The 23,306-nt window shown below is 35.9% G+C and overlaps 1 protein-coding gene across 1 annotated transcript in view; it reads left to right on the top strand.

Moving 5' to 3' along the window:
* Positions 1 to 23,306, top strand: part of LOC149922036 (thrombospondin type-1 domain-containing protein 7A-like) — a 121,979-nt gene that overhangs the window by 53,426 nt on the left and 45,247 nt on the right. The window contains exons 2-4 of the mRNA XM_090162227.1: positions 10,840 to 10,951; positions 19,017 to 19,191; positions 22,377 to 22,955. Coding sequence (XP_090018353.1) covers positions 10,870 to 10,951; positions 19,017 to 19,191; positions 22,377 to 22,955 — 836 coding nt within the window. The 5' untranslated portion in view covers positions 10,840 to 10,869. The remainder of the gene's footprint in view (positions 1 to 10,839; positions 10,952 to 19,016; positions 19,192 to 22,376; positions 22,956 to 23,306) is intronic.

Genomic DNA, 23,306 nt, shown 5'->3' on the forward strand with positions numbered 1-23,306 from the left:
TTAATAAATTCAACGGTCTTTTCATGTTAGTAAATTTTTATTCCGGTTTTAGGCAGCGCGATGAAGTTTGCGTCGAGGTTGAATGAAAGTGATGTCGGCGGGTGGTCGCCCAGTGCCTCCTGAGAAGCCGCATCGCGGATATTTGACTCGGCGGGAGCCGAACATTTTCCTATAAAATCACACGAACGCCTTTATCCTGCTGGATATTTTAGATCGAAAATAAAACAGAAAAGAGAATTTATTTCTATTTTTTTATTCTTTTGGAGAGTGTACGGGCTAAAAAACCCCAAAAACCATCATCTAATATTTTGCCATTTTGAGAAAAGAATTTGAAGTCTTCTAGTGTTTATAAGTTTCCAGATGGAACAATTTATATGGTCATATATATGTATTCCACAGAATGCTTTCAATACAAATTATATTTTATTGCTTCTCTTAGTAGCCAAGTTAGTATCGTATACAGAAATGTTTCGTTTCAAACAATGCTACTAAACGTTTGAGGGAATTGGCTCAACGTAGATACAGAATGAAAATCATTCGCAAGTGCGTGAAATGAGCCATCTTTGAACGTTTGTGGTTGAAAAACGTGACTTGTTGTCTTAAGAATGAAAAATCAAATCGTCGAAACTGAATTCCTCGTTTTTAAGTATAAAATTCCGAAGTTAGTGTCTAATTTGATACTATTTTGATGGATTTTTCTTAAGTATCTACATTTTCATTTTTATCTCAATGCGTAGATACATAAGTGTTTAATATTATTACAGAAGTGTGACACTTCCTATTCTTCACATACAAAAGTTTTACTGAGAGCTTTTCACAAGGCATTCTGCATTACGGGCTTCGTCGCAGTTTCGTGTCCGCTTGCTAACGGGGCACACGTAGCCTTTGACAGCGCCTCGCTAGGGGGATATTTTCTTCTTGTGATGACGTCACTCCATTACTCTCAGTAAAATATTCCCCAAAATGACCAACTTATGAACCAATATTATAGACTTATGGTAGATATTATAGTTCAAAAGTTTCATGAATTTTAACGAGGAGTCTTAATTCGCAAAGGAAGCAACGCGCAATTTGAAGACTCTAAAAGCTTTGAAACCATTAACAAACTTACTTGGTAGCGCTGTTCTGGAAATTTGTTAATACTTCACTAAGGCTTCGCCTCTTGGCATCCCCGACTATAAATTACTACAGACCGTTTGATGATCTTAAGCGGCTTTTCGCTAATTGAGGATTAGAGTATTGATTTTCATTACATAGTTAGTGTACCCCGGGCTACTGGGATTCCAAATTTTCAAACGTAAACATTTTAAGCAAAGCCGCTTAACTTAAGCCTGCGAGGACAATAGAAAGCTGATGGCCCTCCTGAGCTATGTCTGTCTGGTATAAAGGTGCCTAGGCGTCTGATAAAGTTTCCAGAAAAATTGTTAGAGGCGAATGTGAAAAAAACTCTTTCGGAATTTTACCAGGCTCTCAATTGATATATGATGTACAGTAATTACATCTAAATAGACTAAATTTACCTTTAAAATGAGAACTTACTGTGGTTTTTTATGGGTCTGCAGCTCCTATATGCTTTTCATATATTCCCTGGTTTTTTGTGAAGTTCTTAATTTTGTATAATCGATTTCATTGTGAAAAATAAGCGAATCGCAACCGATTTTCATAAAAACAATATTAATTAAAATGGGCGAAAAATTGTAGTGCTGAAATATTTGAACACTATATTGGATATTTTTTTATATTTTTGGAGATTTTACTCCGTTTTTGCTAAAAATTCGCTACACAATATTATTAGATAGAAGTGGGAATGGTGTGTAGCGCCATCTTCAGCAAAGTCGGTGTAAAGAACTTTTCGTTCTTTTCATTCCTCACCAATATTTGATTTTTTTCTGTTGCTACGCAACGCGTTTGCAAATTTTTAATGCTTAGGCTTAGCTTATCTTTTCGGTTTAGTTCGTCGCAAGCTAGATTCCCTGCGCGGTACTGATGAGCTCCAAATAGGGCGAAACCGGTCTACCGCTGGAAATTCTGGCTATTTTAATTCCATTTTAATTGGTTTTTGACTCGAAGATCTATTTGGTCCGAGTTTTGCGTTATAATTTTATTCTTGAAGACCCGTAAAAAGATTTTTCAATAGCTAGTTTCAAATATAGTACGTTTTAGTAGGTCGTGTGACTTCAGCTTAGGATAGGGTACTCCATCACATTTTGATTTTACCAGTCAAATTTTATATACTTAAAGTACGACAATGGTAATAGGACTGTTAAAAATAATAAAAAAAAGCAGTACTTGGGCAGAATATGCCTTCGAGGTGGTTGCAAAATTAAAACTTAATTAAGTTTTATACACTACCACTACTACCCTCGGTATGTGAAAAAGTTATCAAACCTGGTCTCTTACTACGAACTTACAACTACAAAATTTTAACTACACTGAATGTACATGGATGATTTGGTTTTATTTATTAGTGATTTCTTTGCTGAATAATTTTCTCTAAAAATTCCGATTTTACCATTGTTGTCTCTTTGACGCGAAATGACCCTTTGGTCCGAGCTCTCCTGCGGTTTTGGTCCTATCTGCCCTAACGTTTTGATCAGCGGTCTTTTTCGTTTTCATTTATTTTCGTAATTTTGCTGATGCATAATTATTATCATTGCGAAAAGCTAGCAAATCAAGCTATTTATGTCCATTCTCCCAACGTGAGGTTCATCTGGTTTTGGTTCGCGAACTTCTATGGTTTTTATGTATTTTCATGTTGTTGGTGACGTTTCCAAACTTTTCGCAATTGTTCTCATTGTTCAAAGTAAACGAATATCGCTATTTCTCTCCAAACGCGTCTTTCATATTCTTTGAAGCTATCGAATCGGGTGAAGGAGGGGGGAGAATTCTATCGACTCGCAGTAAATTATGCCATCAACGCGACGTACTAGGGCTTGATAAATTATAATTTAATACACTAAAACATAATATGCGAGTTTAAACAATTAAGGCAATCCGGAGGTTTAAGACACCAAGGAACAATCCACAAGTTTAAGGAATTAAACAATATTCAACAAATTTAAGGCATTAATTAACAATCCACAAGTTTAAGGAATTAAGGAATATTCCACAAATTTAAGGCATTAATTAACAATCCACAAGTTTAAGGCATTAAGGAACAATCCACAAGTTTAAGGCATTGAGGAACAATCAACAAGTTTAAGGCATTAAGGACAAATCCACAAATTTAAGACATTAAGGAAAAACCACAAGCTGAAGGCATTAAGGAACAATCCACAAGCTTAAGGCATTAAGGAACAATTCACAAATTTAAGACAGTAAGAAACTATCCACAAGCTTAAGGCATTTAGGAATAATCCACAAGATTAAGGCATTAATTAACAATCCACAAGCAGATATCCATACCTCTACGTGGAATGCTTATCGCGGAAGATTTTATTATCGATGTGCCTGACCGTTTTTTTGTCGTCACTATGTTAACTTAACAAACAACAAAGTTTGAGGGGAGCGCGCGAATAGGGTATTTTTTTTTTATCTCGTAGGTTAGGCCAAAGCCGTCACAGTGATTTACCATACGCGATACGGCATTCCAAGTAGAAGTATGGATTCCTGCCACAAGTTTAAGGCACTTAAGAAGAATCCACAAGTTTAAGGAATTAATTAACGATCCACAAGCTTAAGGCATTAAGGAACAATCTACAAGTTTAAAACACTAAGAATAATAACAAATAGTCAGGTAGGCTAGTACCCAAGGCACCACCAAGTCATCTATTTTTAAGTAAATATTTAATTCAGATGTATGGCCGGGTTAAATTGTGTAGGAGGGTAGTGGCAAGCCCTTCATGCCACTCGAGTCAACAGCTCACTACACTATTTATTATCGTTACCTTAAGTTTTTATGGATAGGGAAACGGTAGAACTTGGTGGAAAACACCTTTAACCAGTGGGGAGAGAACTTAAAAACTCTATGAAAAAGGAGTTTTACGAGTTTCGCCTAGTGCGACTCCTCTTGCTGCGAGGCGAAAGTGCTAAGAACTCCGCCACTCCAATAGCTTAAGAAACTACGGAACAATGCTCAATTTTAAAGCACAAATATTAAAGCTTGAAGTGTCTATATTGGTACGCGCAAAGAAAATAAGGAAATTCAGGTGTCTCGATTTTAAAATCTAATTTAAGCGTCTTTTAGCGTCGCCTGGCAATTTGACGGCTATACCGACATTGAAAGCTATAGTTACCAGTTTCACGTGTTTCATTTACGAGGAGACTACCCGAGGTGATTATCACCGATTTTGTTGAAACTAGGGGGGTATGTAGACCTTATGGTAACATGAAATTTCACCAAGGGAAAAGTTGCAATGGGCATTAGTTTTGCCATGGCAACCGAAAATGTTTTTGACAACACAGTATGTATATTTTCCCATTGAAAATAACAATCTGATCAATTTTACATATTTTGATCAAATTGACCAAAATATCATAAAATTCATTTCATTTGTAATTTTTTATATTTTTTTTGGTTATGAAATTTCCAATTTTTTTTTAATTTTTCACAGAAGTGCTCAGATTCCCATGTTATTTTCAATGGGAAAATATACATACTGTGTTGTCAAAAACATTTTCGGTTGCCATGGCAAAACTTATGCCCATTGCAACTTTTCCCTTTGTGAAATTTCATGTTACCATAAGGTCTACATACCCACCTAGTTTCAACAAAATCGGTGATAATCACCTCGGGTAGTCTACTCGTTAGTTTACATCATATATTCACCAAAAAATTCAGGTGAGACCTTTATTGGTCAGGGGAGCTTAATCATAGGACCCTTAGGACCTCGAGTTGGGACAGTGGACATAAATAGCGCGATTCGTTTACTTTGGATATTGAGGTCAATTATGCAAATTTGGGCACTATAACGGAAACGGTGTAGATGCCTATAGCGAGACTGACAGACTGACACACACAAAGTGATTCACAAATATTTACGGCTACGATGTTGGATCTTATGCATTCGGTAAAATATTTGTAACTTACGAAACTTTCCCTTACGAAAATGACTTGATCCAATTTTGGACATTGGATCCAATTTGTATCAAGCTATATCCTGAAGGGATTAAATAAGGATCAACTATTTCTTGATCAAATAATCTTTATCAAATTTGGATCCAAAAAAATCTTTTAACTAAGAACTGGATCCAAATTTGATCCCAATTAATTTGGTCAAATAAAATTGTATCAAATTTAGATACAAAAAATCTTTTAACTAAGAATTGGATCCAAGTTTCAACCAAATATATTTGATCAAATAAAACTATATCAAATTTTGATCAAAAAAATCTTTTAACTAAGAATTGGATCCAAATTAATTTGATCAAATTAATTTATTCAAATAAAATTGTATCAATTTTAGATCCAAAAAATCTTAACTAAGAATTGGATCCAAGTAGGATCCGAATTATTTTGATCAAATTAATTTGATAAAATAAAATTGTTTCAATTTTAGATCCAAAAAAATCTGAACTAAGAATTGAATCCAAGTTTGAGCCAAATTAATTTTATCAAATAAAATTGTATCAAATTGGATCCAATTGATATTTCGCCGGGACACTTTCTTGGAATCGTGTATGGAATCTTGTACGGTGTCGTCATGTACCGCCAGCGGTTAGAAACACTGAGAATAACTTAAGCCGGTGGCTTAAATATATTATTTCTAAAATAGATGACGGCACCATATAATGATAAATGACAGCCGCCGTAAGTGTTTCTAGAAATTGGTCCCAACCGAAACACCATAGCGGATATCAATTGAGTGTTCAAGAATCTAGAGTAAATATTCCTAACTCAATGGTATAAACATAATTATAGAAGGCGATAGGAGATTAGATGATTACTTTTTATGTCTGGCGAGACCGCCAGAACAATATCGATCTCAGTAAATATATATATTTGTTTCAATAGTTAAATTTATCGAACAACTGGCAGCATTTCGATAAAACTCTACAGCATAGAAATCCGAATGTAACTAGAACGATTTTTGCAATGGACCCCGCGCCGATTTGAAACGCCCAAGGTTAGTAAAAAATGCTATAAAAGGTAGCCTTGTTTGGGTGGTTTTGGCTTACGCGTCGTCTTATTTTAAGTCTGTTCCCTGCCTTCTACACTCTAGTCGGTTCTCTAATAGTTAGCCTTCCCAAAGTTACAGTGACGTCACTCGGTTCTGGCCAATTACATTTGTTTGTTTTATTTAATCTACCATCTAAGCGCAACCAGGTGTAAAAACAAGGGATTTGGGTGGGGATATAATTAATTGATTTTGTTAATTTTGGTTATATTTACCTAAATTATTTTCGTTTACCGCGTTTTGAGCACTTAGAGCACGTGATGCACGTGCCATTTTGGCAGGATTTGTAGGTTTCCTACCTTTTTGGCCTAAAGATTAGCTTTTCTTTATAGTTTCTTATCGTTTCTTGGCATGATTTGTTATGTATGCAACAAATTTTTCCACTTTCCACGAAGTTTGACCAGAGAGAATTTAGATAGGGAGCGGAAAGTGGGGATTGAATTGTCGCTCTTAAAACCACGTGATCGAAATAACAGGCCAGGTCAGTTTCCCGTATGATGCTTTTGTAACCTCCCTAAAGAGGCGGAGTTAAACGATCGACGATAGAAGCGCCAAATTTGAAATTCGGCTCTCTGGCCTAAGCAAACTTGAACAGCCATGTGTTTCATCTTAAAAGGTAATTATTTTGTTTCTTAATTTAAAATATTTCGTAATGCTTTTTTTATGATATTATTTATTTAGGTGCTGTATACCATTGTCTACAGTATACTTTCAAGAAGCTAAATGAACCAAAATTATTTATGGATGCATTTGTAAATACTAGAGGAAAATGTTTAGTCCGGGACATATCAGTATGAAACCAAAGAAGCCCTCAAAGCGAATTAAGCGTTACGAAAGGGTTTCATGGAAAAGTCCAAAGAGTCTACGAAACTAATCTTTCTAAAGAAAAAGCCTGTAGAGGAAAATATTGGAAAGAAAAAAATCGCAGAAGGAAAAGCTTGAATCTCCTCTGAAGAAAAACAAATTAAGTAAAGGATCTCCAACTAAGGAAAAAATTCCCACCATTCACATTCCAGAAATTAAAACAAATAACAGCTCAAGCTCTTCTCAAAGTACAATTTAAATTGACGATAATTCAATGTATAATTTTTTAAATGGAGACCCAGATTTGGAACTTTAGAACAATTTTTACCTTCATCATGAAATTTCCCACTACAATATGTATTCCTAATAAATTTTCCTATTCATAATGAGTGAAGAATCAGAATAGTGTTACAACGGAAAGATTAAGTGATATTTCTAGTGATATAAATTTTTTCAATTTGTGTTATGTAAAGATTAATTTAGGGTAATTTTGTTTACATAATCAAATTTGTATTGTAAAACGACCTGAAAAAGAACGCATTATTTTGTTTCCCAAAAGATCAATATTATATTTTTTTATTTTTCAAAACTGAGATGTTTCAAGTTGAATTGAAATAAAATTATGTAACCATTTTTTTTGAAAATTCTGGAATTGCCATTAACCGCTTCTATGACTAGTCAAGATAAGGCTTTAAGTTTATCCATGCTGGCTTCAAACAACCCAATGAAAGGATTACTGTTTCGACCACACGAGCATTGCTGCCTCCCAAAGTATTGCTCAAGAGGATCTTGATATAAGTGCTGCATCAACACTTATTTTGCACCTTTACTAAAAAGGAATTTAACGGCTGTAATTGAGAAAAAAAGAATATTACTATCACTAAAATAATAAATGTTTATTATAGCTGTACCAATCATTCATAGACCCTCAATTGTTGCTGCGCTTAAAAACATTTTGTTCCTTTCGCTGTTGGCAAAATCTCCAGGTCAATTGGTAACATCTTTCTCCCAATTTTCTAAATATTTCATGAAGTCTTTTTCTAGCCACTAAAATTAAAGAATGACATTTATTTTCTTGAAGCATCCAAAAAATGGTTTCATTTACCTTCAAGTTCAAACGTTCATTGTTTTCATTTTCATAGAGAAACATCGGATAAAGTAGTCTTCTCAACCACATTGCCTGAACCCACCGTTGACATTTTTCGGTCTCCTTTTTTGCTGATGGAAACTATATGAAAAAGACTCCAAGGTCTCTGTCTATTAGTCGAGTTTTGTTTGGAACTATACCCATATTTGCAGACAATTCGCTCATTTCGCTGAGACTTTTTTTAAGCCTTGGATAGTTTAATAAATATTTGACTCGCCTATAAGATACAACCATTTAATAATGTTATTAAAATTGGAAAAAGTTGATATATTTAAACGCAATGAACATTTACCTTTAGAAAATAAACCTTCCAAATCGTAAGCAAATTTGAATATATTTCAGAGAAAATTTAAATTCGCTCGCTCGATAGAATGCAGAATGATGAAAATGATCAAACGTTCTCTATACCGCTGCCAGATGGCGCTGCAGTTATACGCGTAAAATCAAAAGAAAAGCAACCAATAAGAATCTAGGAGAAAACGGAGTTGACACGTGACAGGAAGTTAACCTGGCCAGATAATCTCGACGCGACCGTGTGTTTGGGCGACATCCCTTTTTGTACTGTTAAAGGTAGGAGCTGCCGCTCCCTATCTAAATTCCCTCTGGTTTGACAGTTCTTGTCCTTTTGCTATGGTTAATTGTCACATGTGCTACACTGTGAGTGACTCTCACAGCTAAGTGAAAAGTGTAGTATTTGCTGTTAGGGTTATTTAATTATAATTCATGCCACCAAAATTACGATTGCTTACCGCCCAGATTCCGTACTTTTAATGCTGGTCCCAGTCGGGATCCAAATCTCTTTGAAAGCCAACTGGATCCAAATCTCGTTGGATCCCAACTGGATCCAATTCTCATTGAATTAAGAGCTGATCCAAATCTAATTGGATCAAGACCGGATCCAAATATCATTAGATCCAGTCGGGTTCCAAATCTCATGGGATCCCAATTTGATCCAATCTCATGGGATCCCACTTTGATCCAATTTCATTGGATTCCAATATGTATAAAATTGTGATATATATTGGATCCCAACTTAGGAAATTGGATCAAATTGTGATATATATTGGATCCCAATTTACGAAATTGGATCCAATTGGCATTCAAATTTCATAAAATCTATCCTTACTTTATCCAATTTGGATCCCAATTTGATATAATTGGATCCTAAATTTTATCGAGAGGTCTTAAAGTAAAAACAAAATTGGATCCAACTGTAATTGGATCCCCGTTTTATATGTCCAATTTTTGATCACATTTGGATCCAATAAATTCAATCAAATTTGTATCAAATTATGATCCTCCATTTTCGTAAGGGTTATGTCATAGTCTATTCGAATTTATTTTTTTACATGGTAGTTCAATACCACTGATCGGTGAAATTTTAGAGCAAATATAACGCAAGAGAAAAATTTTCAAAAAACGTAAGAAATAGAATGCGAAGACCGCTGTGTTTTTTACTTATCAATTATTAGTCAATTCCAGCTTGAAAATGGTGATCTTTAAACTTGATACGTACTTCGAGCTCTTCCGGAAATTTTTATAATCGTGAGCTTAATTTGTTAAATTATAAGAAACATTCTGAAGCAAACAAGATGTCAGGGATAGTTAAGTACACAATCCCTCCGACGTTATAACTATATTTTAAATTTTAAATAAAATTTGAACAAATTTTCAATCATCTTGTAACTTAACTTAAGAAATCCAAGAGGAATTTTATCGAAAGTGACTTTGGAAATAAGGTAGCGAAAAGCAACAACGTTCATTTAAATTAATTTTTAAACAAACCGAATTTTTCGAGTTACCTTGTTTTGGAAATAAGGTAGTCATGTTTATGGATTTAGATGGCGCCTGTATCAATTGGTAATGGTACGAAATTAAAATATCAGAATAGTGCGTACGTGTTTTATGAGTCCCGCGAATTGGCCAGAAATCGAACTTAAAATTAAAATTTCTTAATGATACTGAAAATGTAGTTCATAAATGATTAGTACTAACTAACAATATAATTTTCAACCAAGTCGGTCTTAATTTAAAAAAGTATGTCGATTTCAAATCGAAAATCGCGAAAAACCACTTAAATGGAATATTGATTAACTTCTCGGGCTCAAATTTCAAAAATTATATTAGGATGCCGAGGCCGGTAAATGTAACGTCGAACTAGATATTGTTAAAATTTATAACCCTAACTGGTAAAGAGTTATGTACGGCATCGGCGGCGTATGCGACACTGTACGTGAAACCATTACCCACAAATCCCTTGGATTGTGTGTAAAAACTAATTATTCTAATATGTTTTCAATTTCTTTATTATTTTTGCGAGTTCGTCAGCTTCGCTTAAGTTACGAAACTAAAACAGTATTTCAGCATAGTGACCCAATTTTAGACTTTCCAAAATCGAATTTTCCAGGCTCTGTCGTGCCTATATATTAAGTTAGTAAATCGTTACAGCGCTTCTGTACATTAATAAATTTTTATTTACTAGTAAAATATCATTTATTAGTCAATAAGACCTTCTAACATACATTAATAATAAAATACTTACGGTCTTTATTACCCATAGTGCAAAATCAATTTAAGAAAATCACATAGTAACTTTTTAACGTTTATAGCGCCTTCTACCATCAACCTAAATTATTCAAAGATCTATTAAATTAACTACCAAAATCTAGATTTTTAATATATATTTCTAAAAAGAAATTACAATTTTCTTGGCTTATATAATATTGGAATTGTTTAAACATTTAAATCAAAAATTTCATTGATTTATTACAGCTGCCTCATAGAGGGCGAGCAAACCCTAACATGGCCGCCTTTTCTTTGCATCGATTGATTTTCATATGGCTCTTCCTCCATCCCGTTTTATCGAACCATTCGTGGAAAATAGGTAAGCTTGGCATTCTCTCATAACATAATAATCCCACTTTAAAGCGGGGGTCAGAATAAAAACAGAATGATGGTTGGTGTCTATGGTTGGAAGCCTTCACACCACGCCAGGTAAATAATACTACAAACAAGGGAGAGCGAACTAAAATATACAATAAGTTAAAAAAAAAGAGGAGTTCCAACGACATCTTGGAATCCGGAGCTTACCGCACGGAGGGCGCCAACAAGAGTGCCGGAGTTGAAAGAGCAGGCAGAAGGTAAGCCCATTCCTATGGGCTAACCATTTCTTTAAATTCTGTACACCGATTACAGCGAGTAGTGCAAAGTCTTAAATCGATTACCTAATCACTTTAGTACAGTCAAAGCTACTGGTTACGGATAGTGATCACTGATCAGCGCCTCGACCCGTTCCACACGACTTGCGGATCCAACGAAGTGTCGTCCACCACTCCACACCGAGAGCAACAAGTGAATCCATGAAGAACGGTCATAGTTGGGAGACGGCCACACCCGAAGCGCGGGAAATAAAGTGTCTTCCCTTCGCGTTAATTTGAAACGCATAATGGCTAGGAACAGGCTTAGATTCCACAAGACGACACTGCTTCCTGTTTGCCAACCTGGCCTGGGTTTAAGCTGGTGAGACTGCCCTCCGGAAGGCGTCCTTTAGCTCAATGAGACCGGAATACCACAGAAGCGTTACCGGCCAGTGGTATCCGTCACAAATATCAAGGATGATGGTGACCACTGGGTCCGTAGAGCGCGAGTGGAGCTGGGAGAGAGCGCTTTTCGAGTCTGAACCAATAACTATAGCTCCCTGGAGGTTAACCACCGCGTACGATAGGGCCATTGGGATGGCCAAATGTTCAATGCGGTTTATGGGATGGATGTCATGAGTCCAGATAATTCGTCACACCAACATTGATTCTATGTCCTGAGCCAACGAACCGTCGCCCCCTTTGCGAGTAGTTCTAGAGTCGCGAAGAAATGTTGTCGCAGAAAATCCGAGATATAATTATCCTTAGTGGTAGTGAGCCAGCGCCAAAGAATCTTCTCAGTAGGTGGTTCTGAGGGTAGGGTGTCCTTCGATGGTAAGTGGCTCCGGGAGGTATTTAAGAGCCAGCACAGGTGTGCGTCTGTGCCAAACGCCAAGCCCTAACAAGGAAAGATAGACAGCCCACCGGAAAAAGATGCTCCATAATCTCCAGCGGGCCAAACCATCCCGCAAGAGGAAGATGTAGTAAGCTGGAGTGTCGGAAGCGCAGCACTGAACGAGGTTGAGGAGATCCCACAAATCTAGTCTGAAGCGCAAAGGAAGAATCGCTGATTCCGCTTCCACGAGACTAATGGCCAAAGTGTGTTGCAGAAATCACCCTCAAAAGATTGAGACGCTTTTGAGATCAGTATATCTAGGTGGGCCGTCCAAGAGAGACCATCGTCTATGATGGCCTCTAGATGACTTCACCCTAGACAGGACAGTGCGGCCTAGTTTTAGAGTTACAGCTTCCGAAACGGGTTAAACCTTGGAAATTATCATGTAATGGCACTTTAACGACTGTTTATCGACTGAAAGGTCAGAATTTCTACTAGATGGCGCTTCTAGACACATTTTATAAAGCTGTCGATAGAAAAGAGATGGTCTTCTACTTGTTTAGCAATTGTTTCCGGAAATGGCAGAAAATGTCGCTATTAGATTACTTAAAGCATAGTTCTACTAACTTTCTTGCTACTGATTAGCAAATTTATTAGGCCTATATCAAAATTTAGTAGTTTTTCCGTGGTTTTTTCCTATTGACCAGTCAAAATTCAAAAAAACAAATCTGATTTTAATAAGAAAATAAATTTTGATATTGATAAATTCGTCCATGAGTGCACGTAAAATTCTTTCAGTTTTCAATTCGAAATATATTACCTCTAGTTACGTAGGGAGAGTTTTTAAATAACAATTTTTATGTTATATGTTATGTTAAATATTTGAGCATTAATTTACCTAAGTAAGCGTTATATTTCGCTTTCAAGACATTTAAATTTTGGTTTTCCTTGGCCCGAAATAGTCAACAGGCGAGCGCCACTTGTTTCATCGACCTTTCCGCCAAACTCCAAAGTTTCAGCAATACGACTTAACCGACGATGATATGGCGTAGAGGAAGTGAGTCGTCACAAGATAAGGGGAAGGGAATTTTAGAGCAGTGTTTCATTTCTGGTTATTGTGTCACGGACGGTAATGTAAACCCGTTCTACGTTTTTTACTGGTGGCTCATAATCTAAGTAACGTGGTATTAGGAGAAGGAGATTTTGTCCATAAGCGTTACTATTGTTTCAGGCCGATGAAGGGAAGGGGGGGGGGGGAGGTGGTCAAAGTGAGTGGTTAGCACTTTCCACTCCTTATATGCATTGCATTTTCAAGTTCTCTCCTCAATGTCTAAAGGCGATTTTACCCGACGTTTTGAGGTAAATAATAGTAAATATTGAGTTGCGTAGCATGAAGGGAAGCGTCCACCTTCCTCCTACACACGATGTAACAAATTTGTATACGTGTAAATATTTTGACCTTTACGAAGCCCCCCCCCCTTAACTCGTAAATAAATGATAACTTCCAGGACCCCTTAGAATCTTCCTCGAATATAAAAGCGCAGAGCCATGCAAGCAAAATATTGAGTAGACGTAGACGATATGCTTCAGACCATCATGCTGCCCAACCACGGTGCTGGACCCGCTCACCGCCTCAAGTTTCGCAGAGACAACGCTCGCCGGTCAAGATGACCTTCAGCCGTGCTTCGTTAACCCGCACTGAACGATCCAGTACCAGCTGCGCATCGTAATCCTCGCGAGTGTCACGTCGCAAGCCGCCGTCGCCTCTACACCCGCTGGTCGTAAGATAAGAAAGATAATTTATTTTATAACTTGGGTAAATACCAGATCAAACCATTCCCCGTGTCAAAAAAGATTAATCATTTTTCTAAAAATAAATCAAATCAATCTCTTTCAAATGCTGACACTTGTTTTACTCGTACCAATTATTCCCCTAGGCAATCACTAGATTTATTAAAAGTGTCACAACGACCACATGGAATAACGACAATAAATGGTTCGTGGTACCTTTGCTGATTATTCTTTAAAATGTTACGTAATATAGCACAAATTCATAACATAAAATAAAATATCAGATATTTAAATTTGTAGTTATTTATAAAATTATGGTATGATTAGTTTCCTAGAGGTAACACAATGAGTTTACTTAATTTTCAAAGTTTCTTAATAATTTTAAGGATTATGTTGTCATTATAATGATAATAATTACGAGAGAGGGAGCGTCGAAAAGTCGTTTTTGTGTGTTACGTTCAGCCAATAACTTTTAAATTTTCCAACAACTTAAAGAAGGACACGTAGAAATATGAAGGCCCATTAACCGAGAAGAATTTACGTAGATCAAATATGTATTCTTTATTTACAAAGAAATTCAAAACCTGCACGAAAATAATTTAAAATAACTGAAGCGTTTGTATAATACTTAAGTACATGGGCAAATATATGATTCTGAGATAAAGCATGAACGCGTGGTCGAGGGGGGTACAGCCTCCTCATGTAGAATACGCTTCTTCCATTTAAGCCTTGATTTAGTTTAAACTTTCTGTTGAAGAGACAGGTTTATAACCTACGATCCCAAAATATTTACGCTGAGCCCTTTCATAATGCTGGGGCCTGAAAGCGGAGGAAAAACAATAAATATAAGAAAAAGAAAGAATATTTAAGTTCTTGACAGCAAAAAGCCACATTTCTTTCATAGTCTCTCAAAGTCTCAATTGATTCTTTTACTTTACGCGTGGCTTTATTTAAGCTTTTCGCTGAGTGACTCTTGTAGGATTTAAACTGAGCGTATTTCCAATTATATATAAGTGGAAAAGATTTGTGTGCAAGTATTTGTTTAGAAAAGTTTTAAATTTGCTCCGTTATAAAATCTAGCCCCATGGCGCGGCCACACGTAGGGCTTCGCGTTTTTCATTTAAGGATCCCATGATTATTTTTCGAGGTAAAGATCATTTTATTTCCAGCCATAACACAGCGGAAGCGGGCTTAGGAAGGAAGTAGTTTTTTTCTATTACGGGATGACGATTCGATTTTTGAGATAGATAAACGGATAGTAAACCCGAAACTATTTTTAAATTGAAATAATACTATCATCTCTCTGGGGTGTATCTTAAAAGAAAATAGAAAAATATCCAAAATAGGTCGTTTTGCGCTGTTTGGGAAGAAAGCTCACTTTACGGGAGAGAAAAATCATTTCGGGCTCTTTTAAGGATCTTACTTTACAAATAAGGAAAAAAAGGTAGCGAGATTGGAGAGCCCAAAATATTTTGTTTGCTTGCCATCGAACAAGTATAAAGAGGGAGTATCTGCTAGAGATTTATCACCAGAACCGCTGCTGGTGTTTGAAAGCTTAGATCACAAATAGGAATCACTCATCATTAACGAAGAAATTGAATCCTCGATTATTTTTCAAATAAGACCATAAGATCTGAAATATTAAAAACTCCCATTTTCCTAAATTGGCTTGACTCCTAAAATTAAAATATATGTTTTCATACTCCCCGAAAACAACGAAATCCCAAAGTATAATTTTGGTTTTATTAACTTTATGGAAAATCAAAATTTTCGCTAAAAATTTCCTCTACCCTCAATTTTCAGCCAGATTGTCAATTGTTTGTCTGCTCACAAACCACTTATGTTAAGAGTGGTTCAAATGATATTTATATCTCTCATATTCCCTCAGATCCCCCGTGTTTACCAATGGCTCATATCTTAATTCTCTGGCTTAATTTTCTATAGAAAATTTGTGCTTTCTCTTTAGCTCATTCGTAGTAGTGGGCATTTTAAAAAACCATTATCAGCTCACAATCCGCTTATGTTAACTTCAAATATTTATTTATCAGTTTCTTCTCAAGAGTGATTTAGATAATATTTCTTTGTTTGATATTTAGACAGATCAACCATGTTTAATAATAACTCATCTCTTGTCTCGCTCAATTTTCTAAAAATAATAGATTCTCAACGAAGATATAAATTTAATTAGTTCTTTAAAAATATTTACAACCTTAACTAAATAGGTTATGATACCTAATTCCGGAAAAAGTTATAGTATCATTTTCACAAATAAAGAAACTCTTTTAACCAAACGCTTTTAATAGGTAAAAAGATAAAGCTTATCTCCAGCTTATCTCAGTTTTTTTAAATGTTTTACTCATTTTGACTCCAAACACGCCCATCACTGGTTTATCGGCTTGATTGGGTTTCATTTTTACCTCTCCGAGGGGACAAAGTCCCCTAGGAGGGGTTATACAACGACCGTGTCTGTCTGTGGGTCTGTGGGTGGGTCTGTGGGTGGGTCTGTCTGTCTGTCAGGACTGCGAACGCGTTCGCATTTTCGGTGCAAAGTGTAATCACTGCGTACGCAGTTTCTCAAAGGGTTGGCAAAACCACCGTGTGACGGTGAGCGTTAACGGATGCATTTGCGGTTTGGTTTGGATGGTGTTTTTTCGCTCACCGTCGTGACGGTTTGGTGTATTACGCTTTTGTAATGTTTATGCGTAGGTTGTGAGTGTTGAATTTGTTGTGTTTGTGTTCTGATGGTTGTGCATGTTGAGTCTGTTGTGTTTATATGGGCGTTTTCTCTCCAACTTCTTCTTAATGACTTTGGGACGGACCGAGTGCTGAGTGTAATGCTACCTCTCAACGTCCAATGGCAGGGTTTCCACCAGTTGTACACGGTATTCGCCTTAGTATCAATTTGCGATCGCATCGGGCGGGATTTGAACCCGAGACCTCCTGATTGACAGGCGGACGTTCTACCACAGAACCACCGACACTTGTTACGCCTTATTGAAAATTAGACCTTCAGCTTTATCGGAAGCGTATTTAATAGAGTACGAAATTTTGGTTTAATTGAAATAGAATTGAAATTGAAATTATTGCATCGAAGAAATTCTAATTTAGCGTTTCTCTATTGATTAAAAACAAATGCGCCACCCAGGTTTCGAACCCAGACCATTCGGCTTGGCAGTCGAGCGCTCTACCACAGAACCACCGATAGCTGCTTAGATTCACTGAAATTAAGACAGGCATCGTAAGCATAATAGGTAATAAAGTCTTTTTTTATTAATGAATTTATGAAGGCCTAATCTGGTATTTTTTAAAGGTTAAATCTTGTTTTAGCGCAGTCAGCCGAGATTAGAGGGTTAAAGGGTAGACCCTGTGGGTGGTCCACTTTCTTAACGACCTATATATAGTTCTGTTAATTCAAAGGAGATAATTTAACGTTAATTGCTTTAAGAGCTGGCGGTTAGTCAAGTGGCTCTCTGTGCTTTGTTGATGGTAAGGTTTTTGCTTCTTGTAAATACATTTGGTGTGGATATTTGGATATCTACGATTTCTAACGCAGTCAATGATTTCTTGGGTGTGCGAGTCATTATATGATATTGGAAATTGGACGGCATTGGTCTTTTTCATGTGGTATGCGTCACAACGTCAACAGGAAGTGAACGAGTCGTCCACTACCAGATATCTACGGTATCTTCATCAAGGGCGAGTGTTGAAATAAAATGAGCGTTAAAGATGCGGCAAGTATTTCGTAAGCGGGTAATTCCAAAAAGCCTCTGTAGATATTTCTTTCATTAAAATTTGCTTCGTATTATATTTAACTGATAAACTTGTTCTGTAAAAGGGTTTAATTCAATTGTGCATTGTTATAGTACGTCTAACTTACTGTTGTAACTACTTAACTTATGATATTCTGAATAAATTAAAATTGGTCGTTTCGTCTCAATTATTTTAATTATAATTAAAATTTTATACCGGGCGGGATAGAAATGGGTTAATATTTTTAACAAATAAACTCTAAATTGCGAAGATATATCTTTAAGGGTTATCTCGAGAAATTAATACCACTAGGGACAATTCTTCCGAGGAGAGGTATATTTTGGCTAGCCAACTTGTCTTCTTTGCGTGGCATGTTCATTAATTATAATCAACTTGGTTAATACCTTATAGGCTCCAGTCAACTAGTGACATTTAAATAATTTAATTCAAGTGATGGAAATCTCTTCATGCCACGTGAATCAGCTCACTATTACCAAAAGTGACATAATAACCAAAAATGTGTCAATCGGACCTATTTCGTAATGAATGTTACGAGCGAAATACAAGTTGGGAGAAGGGAAAGTATGCCTTGGGGAGGGAAGGAAGTTAAAACCAACAAATAACGCCTCGTAGTGAGGAACGGAGGAACTAACAATTGTAAGTAGCACTGGTCAAAGTTAGTGTATTTTTTGATTTTTCCTCGTTCTGTGGAGATGCTATCGCCATCCACCTGCGATATAATAACAGAGATCCAGAAAGGCGACAATAAATAGTATTTTATGTGGTAAATCTCGAGTCGAGCATTCATTAAACCATTAGCATACGAAAGTACAGGGATTGTCACACTTTTGGTAATTATGTCACTTTTGCTATTACCATTAACCTCATCATGTTTTTATGAAAAGGAGAACCTGGAGAAATCTAGAGAAAACTATCGGCTAAACAATAATATATATACTACTATTTTCGTTGAAGTAGCTGTTAATCTAATATTCAAACATTTTTCAGAAACCTTAGAATAAAGTTTACGTTTTTTACATGCAGGAATAATACAGACTCTTTCGTCCTATTAATATGTTTTATTCGGTTCATCAGTAATTTTGAACTTTTTTATCTGCATTTGTTCCAACTCGCTCGCGTATTCAAGCATTCTATGGAAAGACAAGCGATGTTTATATATATATATATATATATATATATATATATATAAACATCGCTTTGATCTGCTTACGGGAAAAGGAGGGATAAATCTCGAGTCTCATGGTGCCTTAAAAAACAAACCTGAAAATATCCTTAAAGGGATCAAAGTTTCCTCGTGATGGCGACCCCTCAGGGGATCTCGCTTTGGAGATTTCGTTAAAACAAACAGAGATTGGTGCTTGGGTTATCTGAAACATTAACCGGAATAGCGTGTCCCTTACTCTTCTCGTTTATAGGTGACTGGGGCCCTTGTATGAGCGCAGCCTGTGGCGAAGGACAACGAAAGCGCGCAGTCTGGTGTTCGGATTTCGAAGGATTTAAAACCTTCGAGCTGAATTGCGATGGAAGGAAGAAGCCCTTTTCTAAGGAGGATTGCTTCAAGGTTTGCGATGATCTCCAGCCTTATCTCTGGTAAGTGCCCGGTACACTAGGGATGCTCCCTTAATTTATCTTTTATTTCCGGCTTTATAAGGCATTTTTTAAGCTTTAGAAGCAGCGTCTGTTGAGAGTAGGCACCATTCTCGTCAACTAAAGGGCTTACGTTACTCACGCAATGGTAAATGCAATTTCCAAACTTTTTCTTTCAGATCCAAGTCCCTACAGAAGTAAATAATAAACATGTTATCAAAAAACAAATGCCTTTGGTTTTGTTTTTGTAAACGATGCTGACCTAATAAGCGCTTGCGCTTTTTATGTAACTCAGTTCAATAAATTATATTATTATTCTTTACACGGATTATGTTAAAGGTAGAATTGTTTGCTAGATTGAAATAATTTTAAACATTTTAAGTAGAAGACATAAATGTCGTAATACATTTCTTTTAAAATAAAGTTGTGGTTTCAATACTATTTAGAATCAAGAATGTATCTACATTTATGCAGTAAATACAGATTTTACTTTAGAAAGTTAGATTCAATGGAGAGGACGAAAGCTGTTGAGAGAAAGCTGGTTCCAGTTGCCTTATAGAACATTTCTTTTTCAAAGATATAATTCATAATCTTAGGGAAAAGAAGTTCGTGGTGATGTATTTCACCAGCGCTGTGGAGAGCTTTATCACTTTTCCCATCAATTTCTTAATAGCATAATCCATCAAGGGTTTACCGAAAGAAAAACAGCCGCGAGTTACCCACGCTAATCGTTGACCTATATTATTTTTATATTTTGTTTTTACGTACTGCTAATTTCCCCTATTAAGCCCGTTTTAAGTTTCGAGTTGGTTTTATCGATCACATTTTCGGGGCATTAACCCTCGACCTTCAGTGGAGAACGAAACATACACTATCTAGTTTTAAAAGTAGTTTTACAAATTTGTTTACACGCCAAAAATTATAAAAACGGTGAAGCAACGTTTTACAAAGTTCTATATAAATATTTATCTATCTTTCTAAACAGTCTGGAGATACAAATTTGAAAATGATACGTATAATTTATGAAAGATTATAAAGTATGCCCACTATACTATTTAGAAATAAAAACAAAATCAATAAAGTAACGGTAAGAAACTTTCACAAAGACGATACTTCTTTACGAAACTATGTATAACGGAACATCTTAAGAGGTCTGTAGTTTGTTACGCCGATATGGTTTTTGTTTTTGCTCATGCAATCAATTTATTTTTAAAATGGTGAGTTTCCATATAACTAAAAGTTCTAATTTTTTTAAATTTTACACGTTCACATAAGCCTTTAAGGCCTTTATGAAATCGCTGCCTACGTTAATCAAGGCCCGTGCGCGCTCATTGGGAAGGGGGAGACTTTAGAGACACGCGACGTCTTGTTTTTTCCGCAACTCTGCCGTAAGATGGCTCTCTTCCCTATCCCAATTTGAATAAGGTGAGGCGGGAAAAAGTGTAAGCTTAAATACTTGTATAAATTATTGTATTGACTATTGAGCGATTGGAGCCCAGTTCTTATTAAAATAACATATTATTAAGAGGAAACTTAAAAACACCACATAATAAAAATAATTTTAAGCAATTTAAAAGAAAGCCATTTTAATCCTTAATTGTTGATATCTTATTTTTTTAAAACCTTTCGGGATAAAGGTTTATAATTTAATTTTTTTTTAATTCATCGCGAGCATGATTGTACAATAGTGGTCTTAAATATTTTTCGACTAGTGCTTTTGTAAGTTTTAAATTTTCTGAACAGTGGCATTTTAGTGCTGAACTAAAAAATTTTAAGTAAGAGATTTTTCGGGATAATATTAACTGTAGATTCTGAAAAGTCTGTTAAAACTATCAATTGTGCAATTGGTAGCTTGCTGGGGTAATTAAGACCTCCATTGTCCTGTTGTTTTAACAACTTCAGCAAAGGCGCATTTGAAGCTGGCTGAATAAGTTTATCTAAACAGTCGTAACACTTTGTACGCTCCTCTGCCACGTTTACAAGATAACCACCAATTCACGCAATTATACAGTTTTTTATAGTTTAATTTTTGTAACGCAAACTTGAAATATCACATTTGTTAATAACAGTTGGTACTGCATGGGGTAGTAGACGTTTTTTTGAGAATGATTTACTAAACTATTCTTTTGTAAAATGCAGGCAACACACCTTAGATTATCTGTTGGCAGCGAATCCTTTTATGTAATCACTGATATTATCACCGTCTCTTTTATTAAAAATACTGCAAATCCATTTTCTTTGCAACACTTTGTCTTACAATGTGAAAACTAATAGGGTTTTCATTATTTTCCGTCCGGTTTCTTCTATTTCTCTTCTTTTCACTTTCATTGCAACCAGGTACAATTCGTACCACAATGTACAGCCTTGGCATATTAATTATTATAGCAATTGCACTACCTTTTCACTCCTAAATGAAAACACAGTTATATTTTCTCACGTTACAGTAGATCAATTAAAAATTAGACCAAGAAATATTACCTTAACTAATTAATACTGGATGTCTGGGCATCAAAATAGCGATAAAACGCTGATTTACGTATAAAACGCTAGCAGACGACGAAACCTAATTTTCTACAGCAAACGGCGGAAAAATTAGGTTTTCAAATATGTGTGACGTCATGCAGGTCCAAGAAACAGCGATCGCGGTGAGAGAATACGGCGACTTAAATTGCCAAAAAAAAACAGGAAATGGGAGTCGCGCACGGGCCTTGATTAACGTAGGCAGCGATGAAATATTTCACTTTTAACGGAGATTATACCGAATTTATAAATATGGATTTTGTTTGGGGTTACTCTTTTAAAGTTTTTGAAAGGAGTACTTATTGTAAAATTTCGGACTTTAATAACTATAATAATCAGCTAGGCTAATGCTCAAGGAAAACCCTAGGACCAATCATCTAGCGTCTTTTAATACCTTTATTCCAGATGGCCAGATCAGAGGCAAATACAAAATATTCTTGTATTTACTTTGGCAAACCTATACTTTAAAATATAGTTACTTTAAACAATCGTCTCGTTGGCCTTGTGCGATTATTTAGACTCTCTACTAGGCTTGGTGGAAACTCAATCCCACTGCTCTACTTTTTATATTACTTTTAGTGTGTTTTGTCGAAACCCAAGTTATGTGTTAATGTTTTTGTCTCGATACCCAGAATAGAACCTTGTTACATTTTAACTTTATATTTCAGGTGGGATGTGAGTGACTGGAGTTCATGTACACCCGTACACGAAACAAACTCTTCTACACAGTGTCGCGACTCTCTTGGCGTAGCGAAAAGAAATGTGACCTGTAAATATAGCATTGAAAACCGAATGACGTTGTCAAACGCCTCTTCTCAACCAAAAACAGTTCCTGACAACGCGTGTTTGCATTTCTGGGATAAACCATTCGCGGAAACCGCGTGTAGTTACGAGTGCCCGCAAGACTGTACCGTGTCCGATTTAAAAAAAGTCGGAAACCAATTAGTGAGAGCTGTGATATTGCCACCCTTAAATGGCGGTAAACTGTGTCCCGAGTTAAATCAAGTCCCTCTTTCCCTTTGCCAAGCCAGCAGCCCTTGTGACGAGAAAGCAAGTTTATATCAAGTATCCAACATATCATATCCATATTTAAAAATTAGTTCTTGGGGTCCGTGTGAAATAAATGACAATCGATCTCAAACATCATTTGGAAACAATCAAAATATTTACCTGCAGAGAACTTTGTTGGGTATAAAACGAAGGCGGCTACTTTGTTTTACGAATAAGGAAGATACTACTGACATCAAGTGAGTTCTATTCGAATTTCTTCTATTTAAATTTGTATCGTTTGTTCTTTGTACTATTTTACGCTTATTTGAATGGTATACCAAAACTATACATCTCACGCTTTAGAAGAAATATGCCTAGCTTGAAAATAATCAATCTTAAGCTACGGTATAGTATAAACATTCCAATGTCACGCGCATTGATTAAAATTTTACCATAAACATAATAGCTGGGAAATTTCTTAGCATTCATGCAATTCTCTACACAATTTGATAAAAGCAGAATAAGTATTTAAGGGATACATCTTACATTGAACTTTCTCGTTCACCTTCGAGTTAATTTTTTACTAACCACATTATTTATGGGCAGGC

The sequence above is a fragment of the Leiobunum rupestre genome, chromosome 11 (assembly GCF_980474605.1).
Source record: "Leiobunum rupestre chromosome 11, qqLeiRupe1.1.hap1, whole genome shotgun sequence".
Lineage (NCBI taxonomy): Eukaryota > Metazoa > Arthropoda > Arachnida > Opiliones > Sclerosomatidae > Leiobunum > Leiobunum rupestre.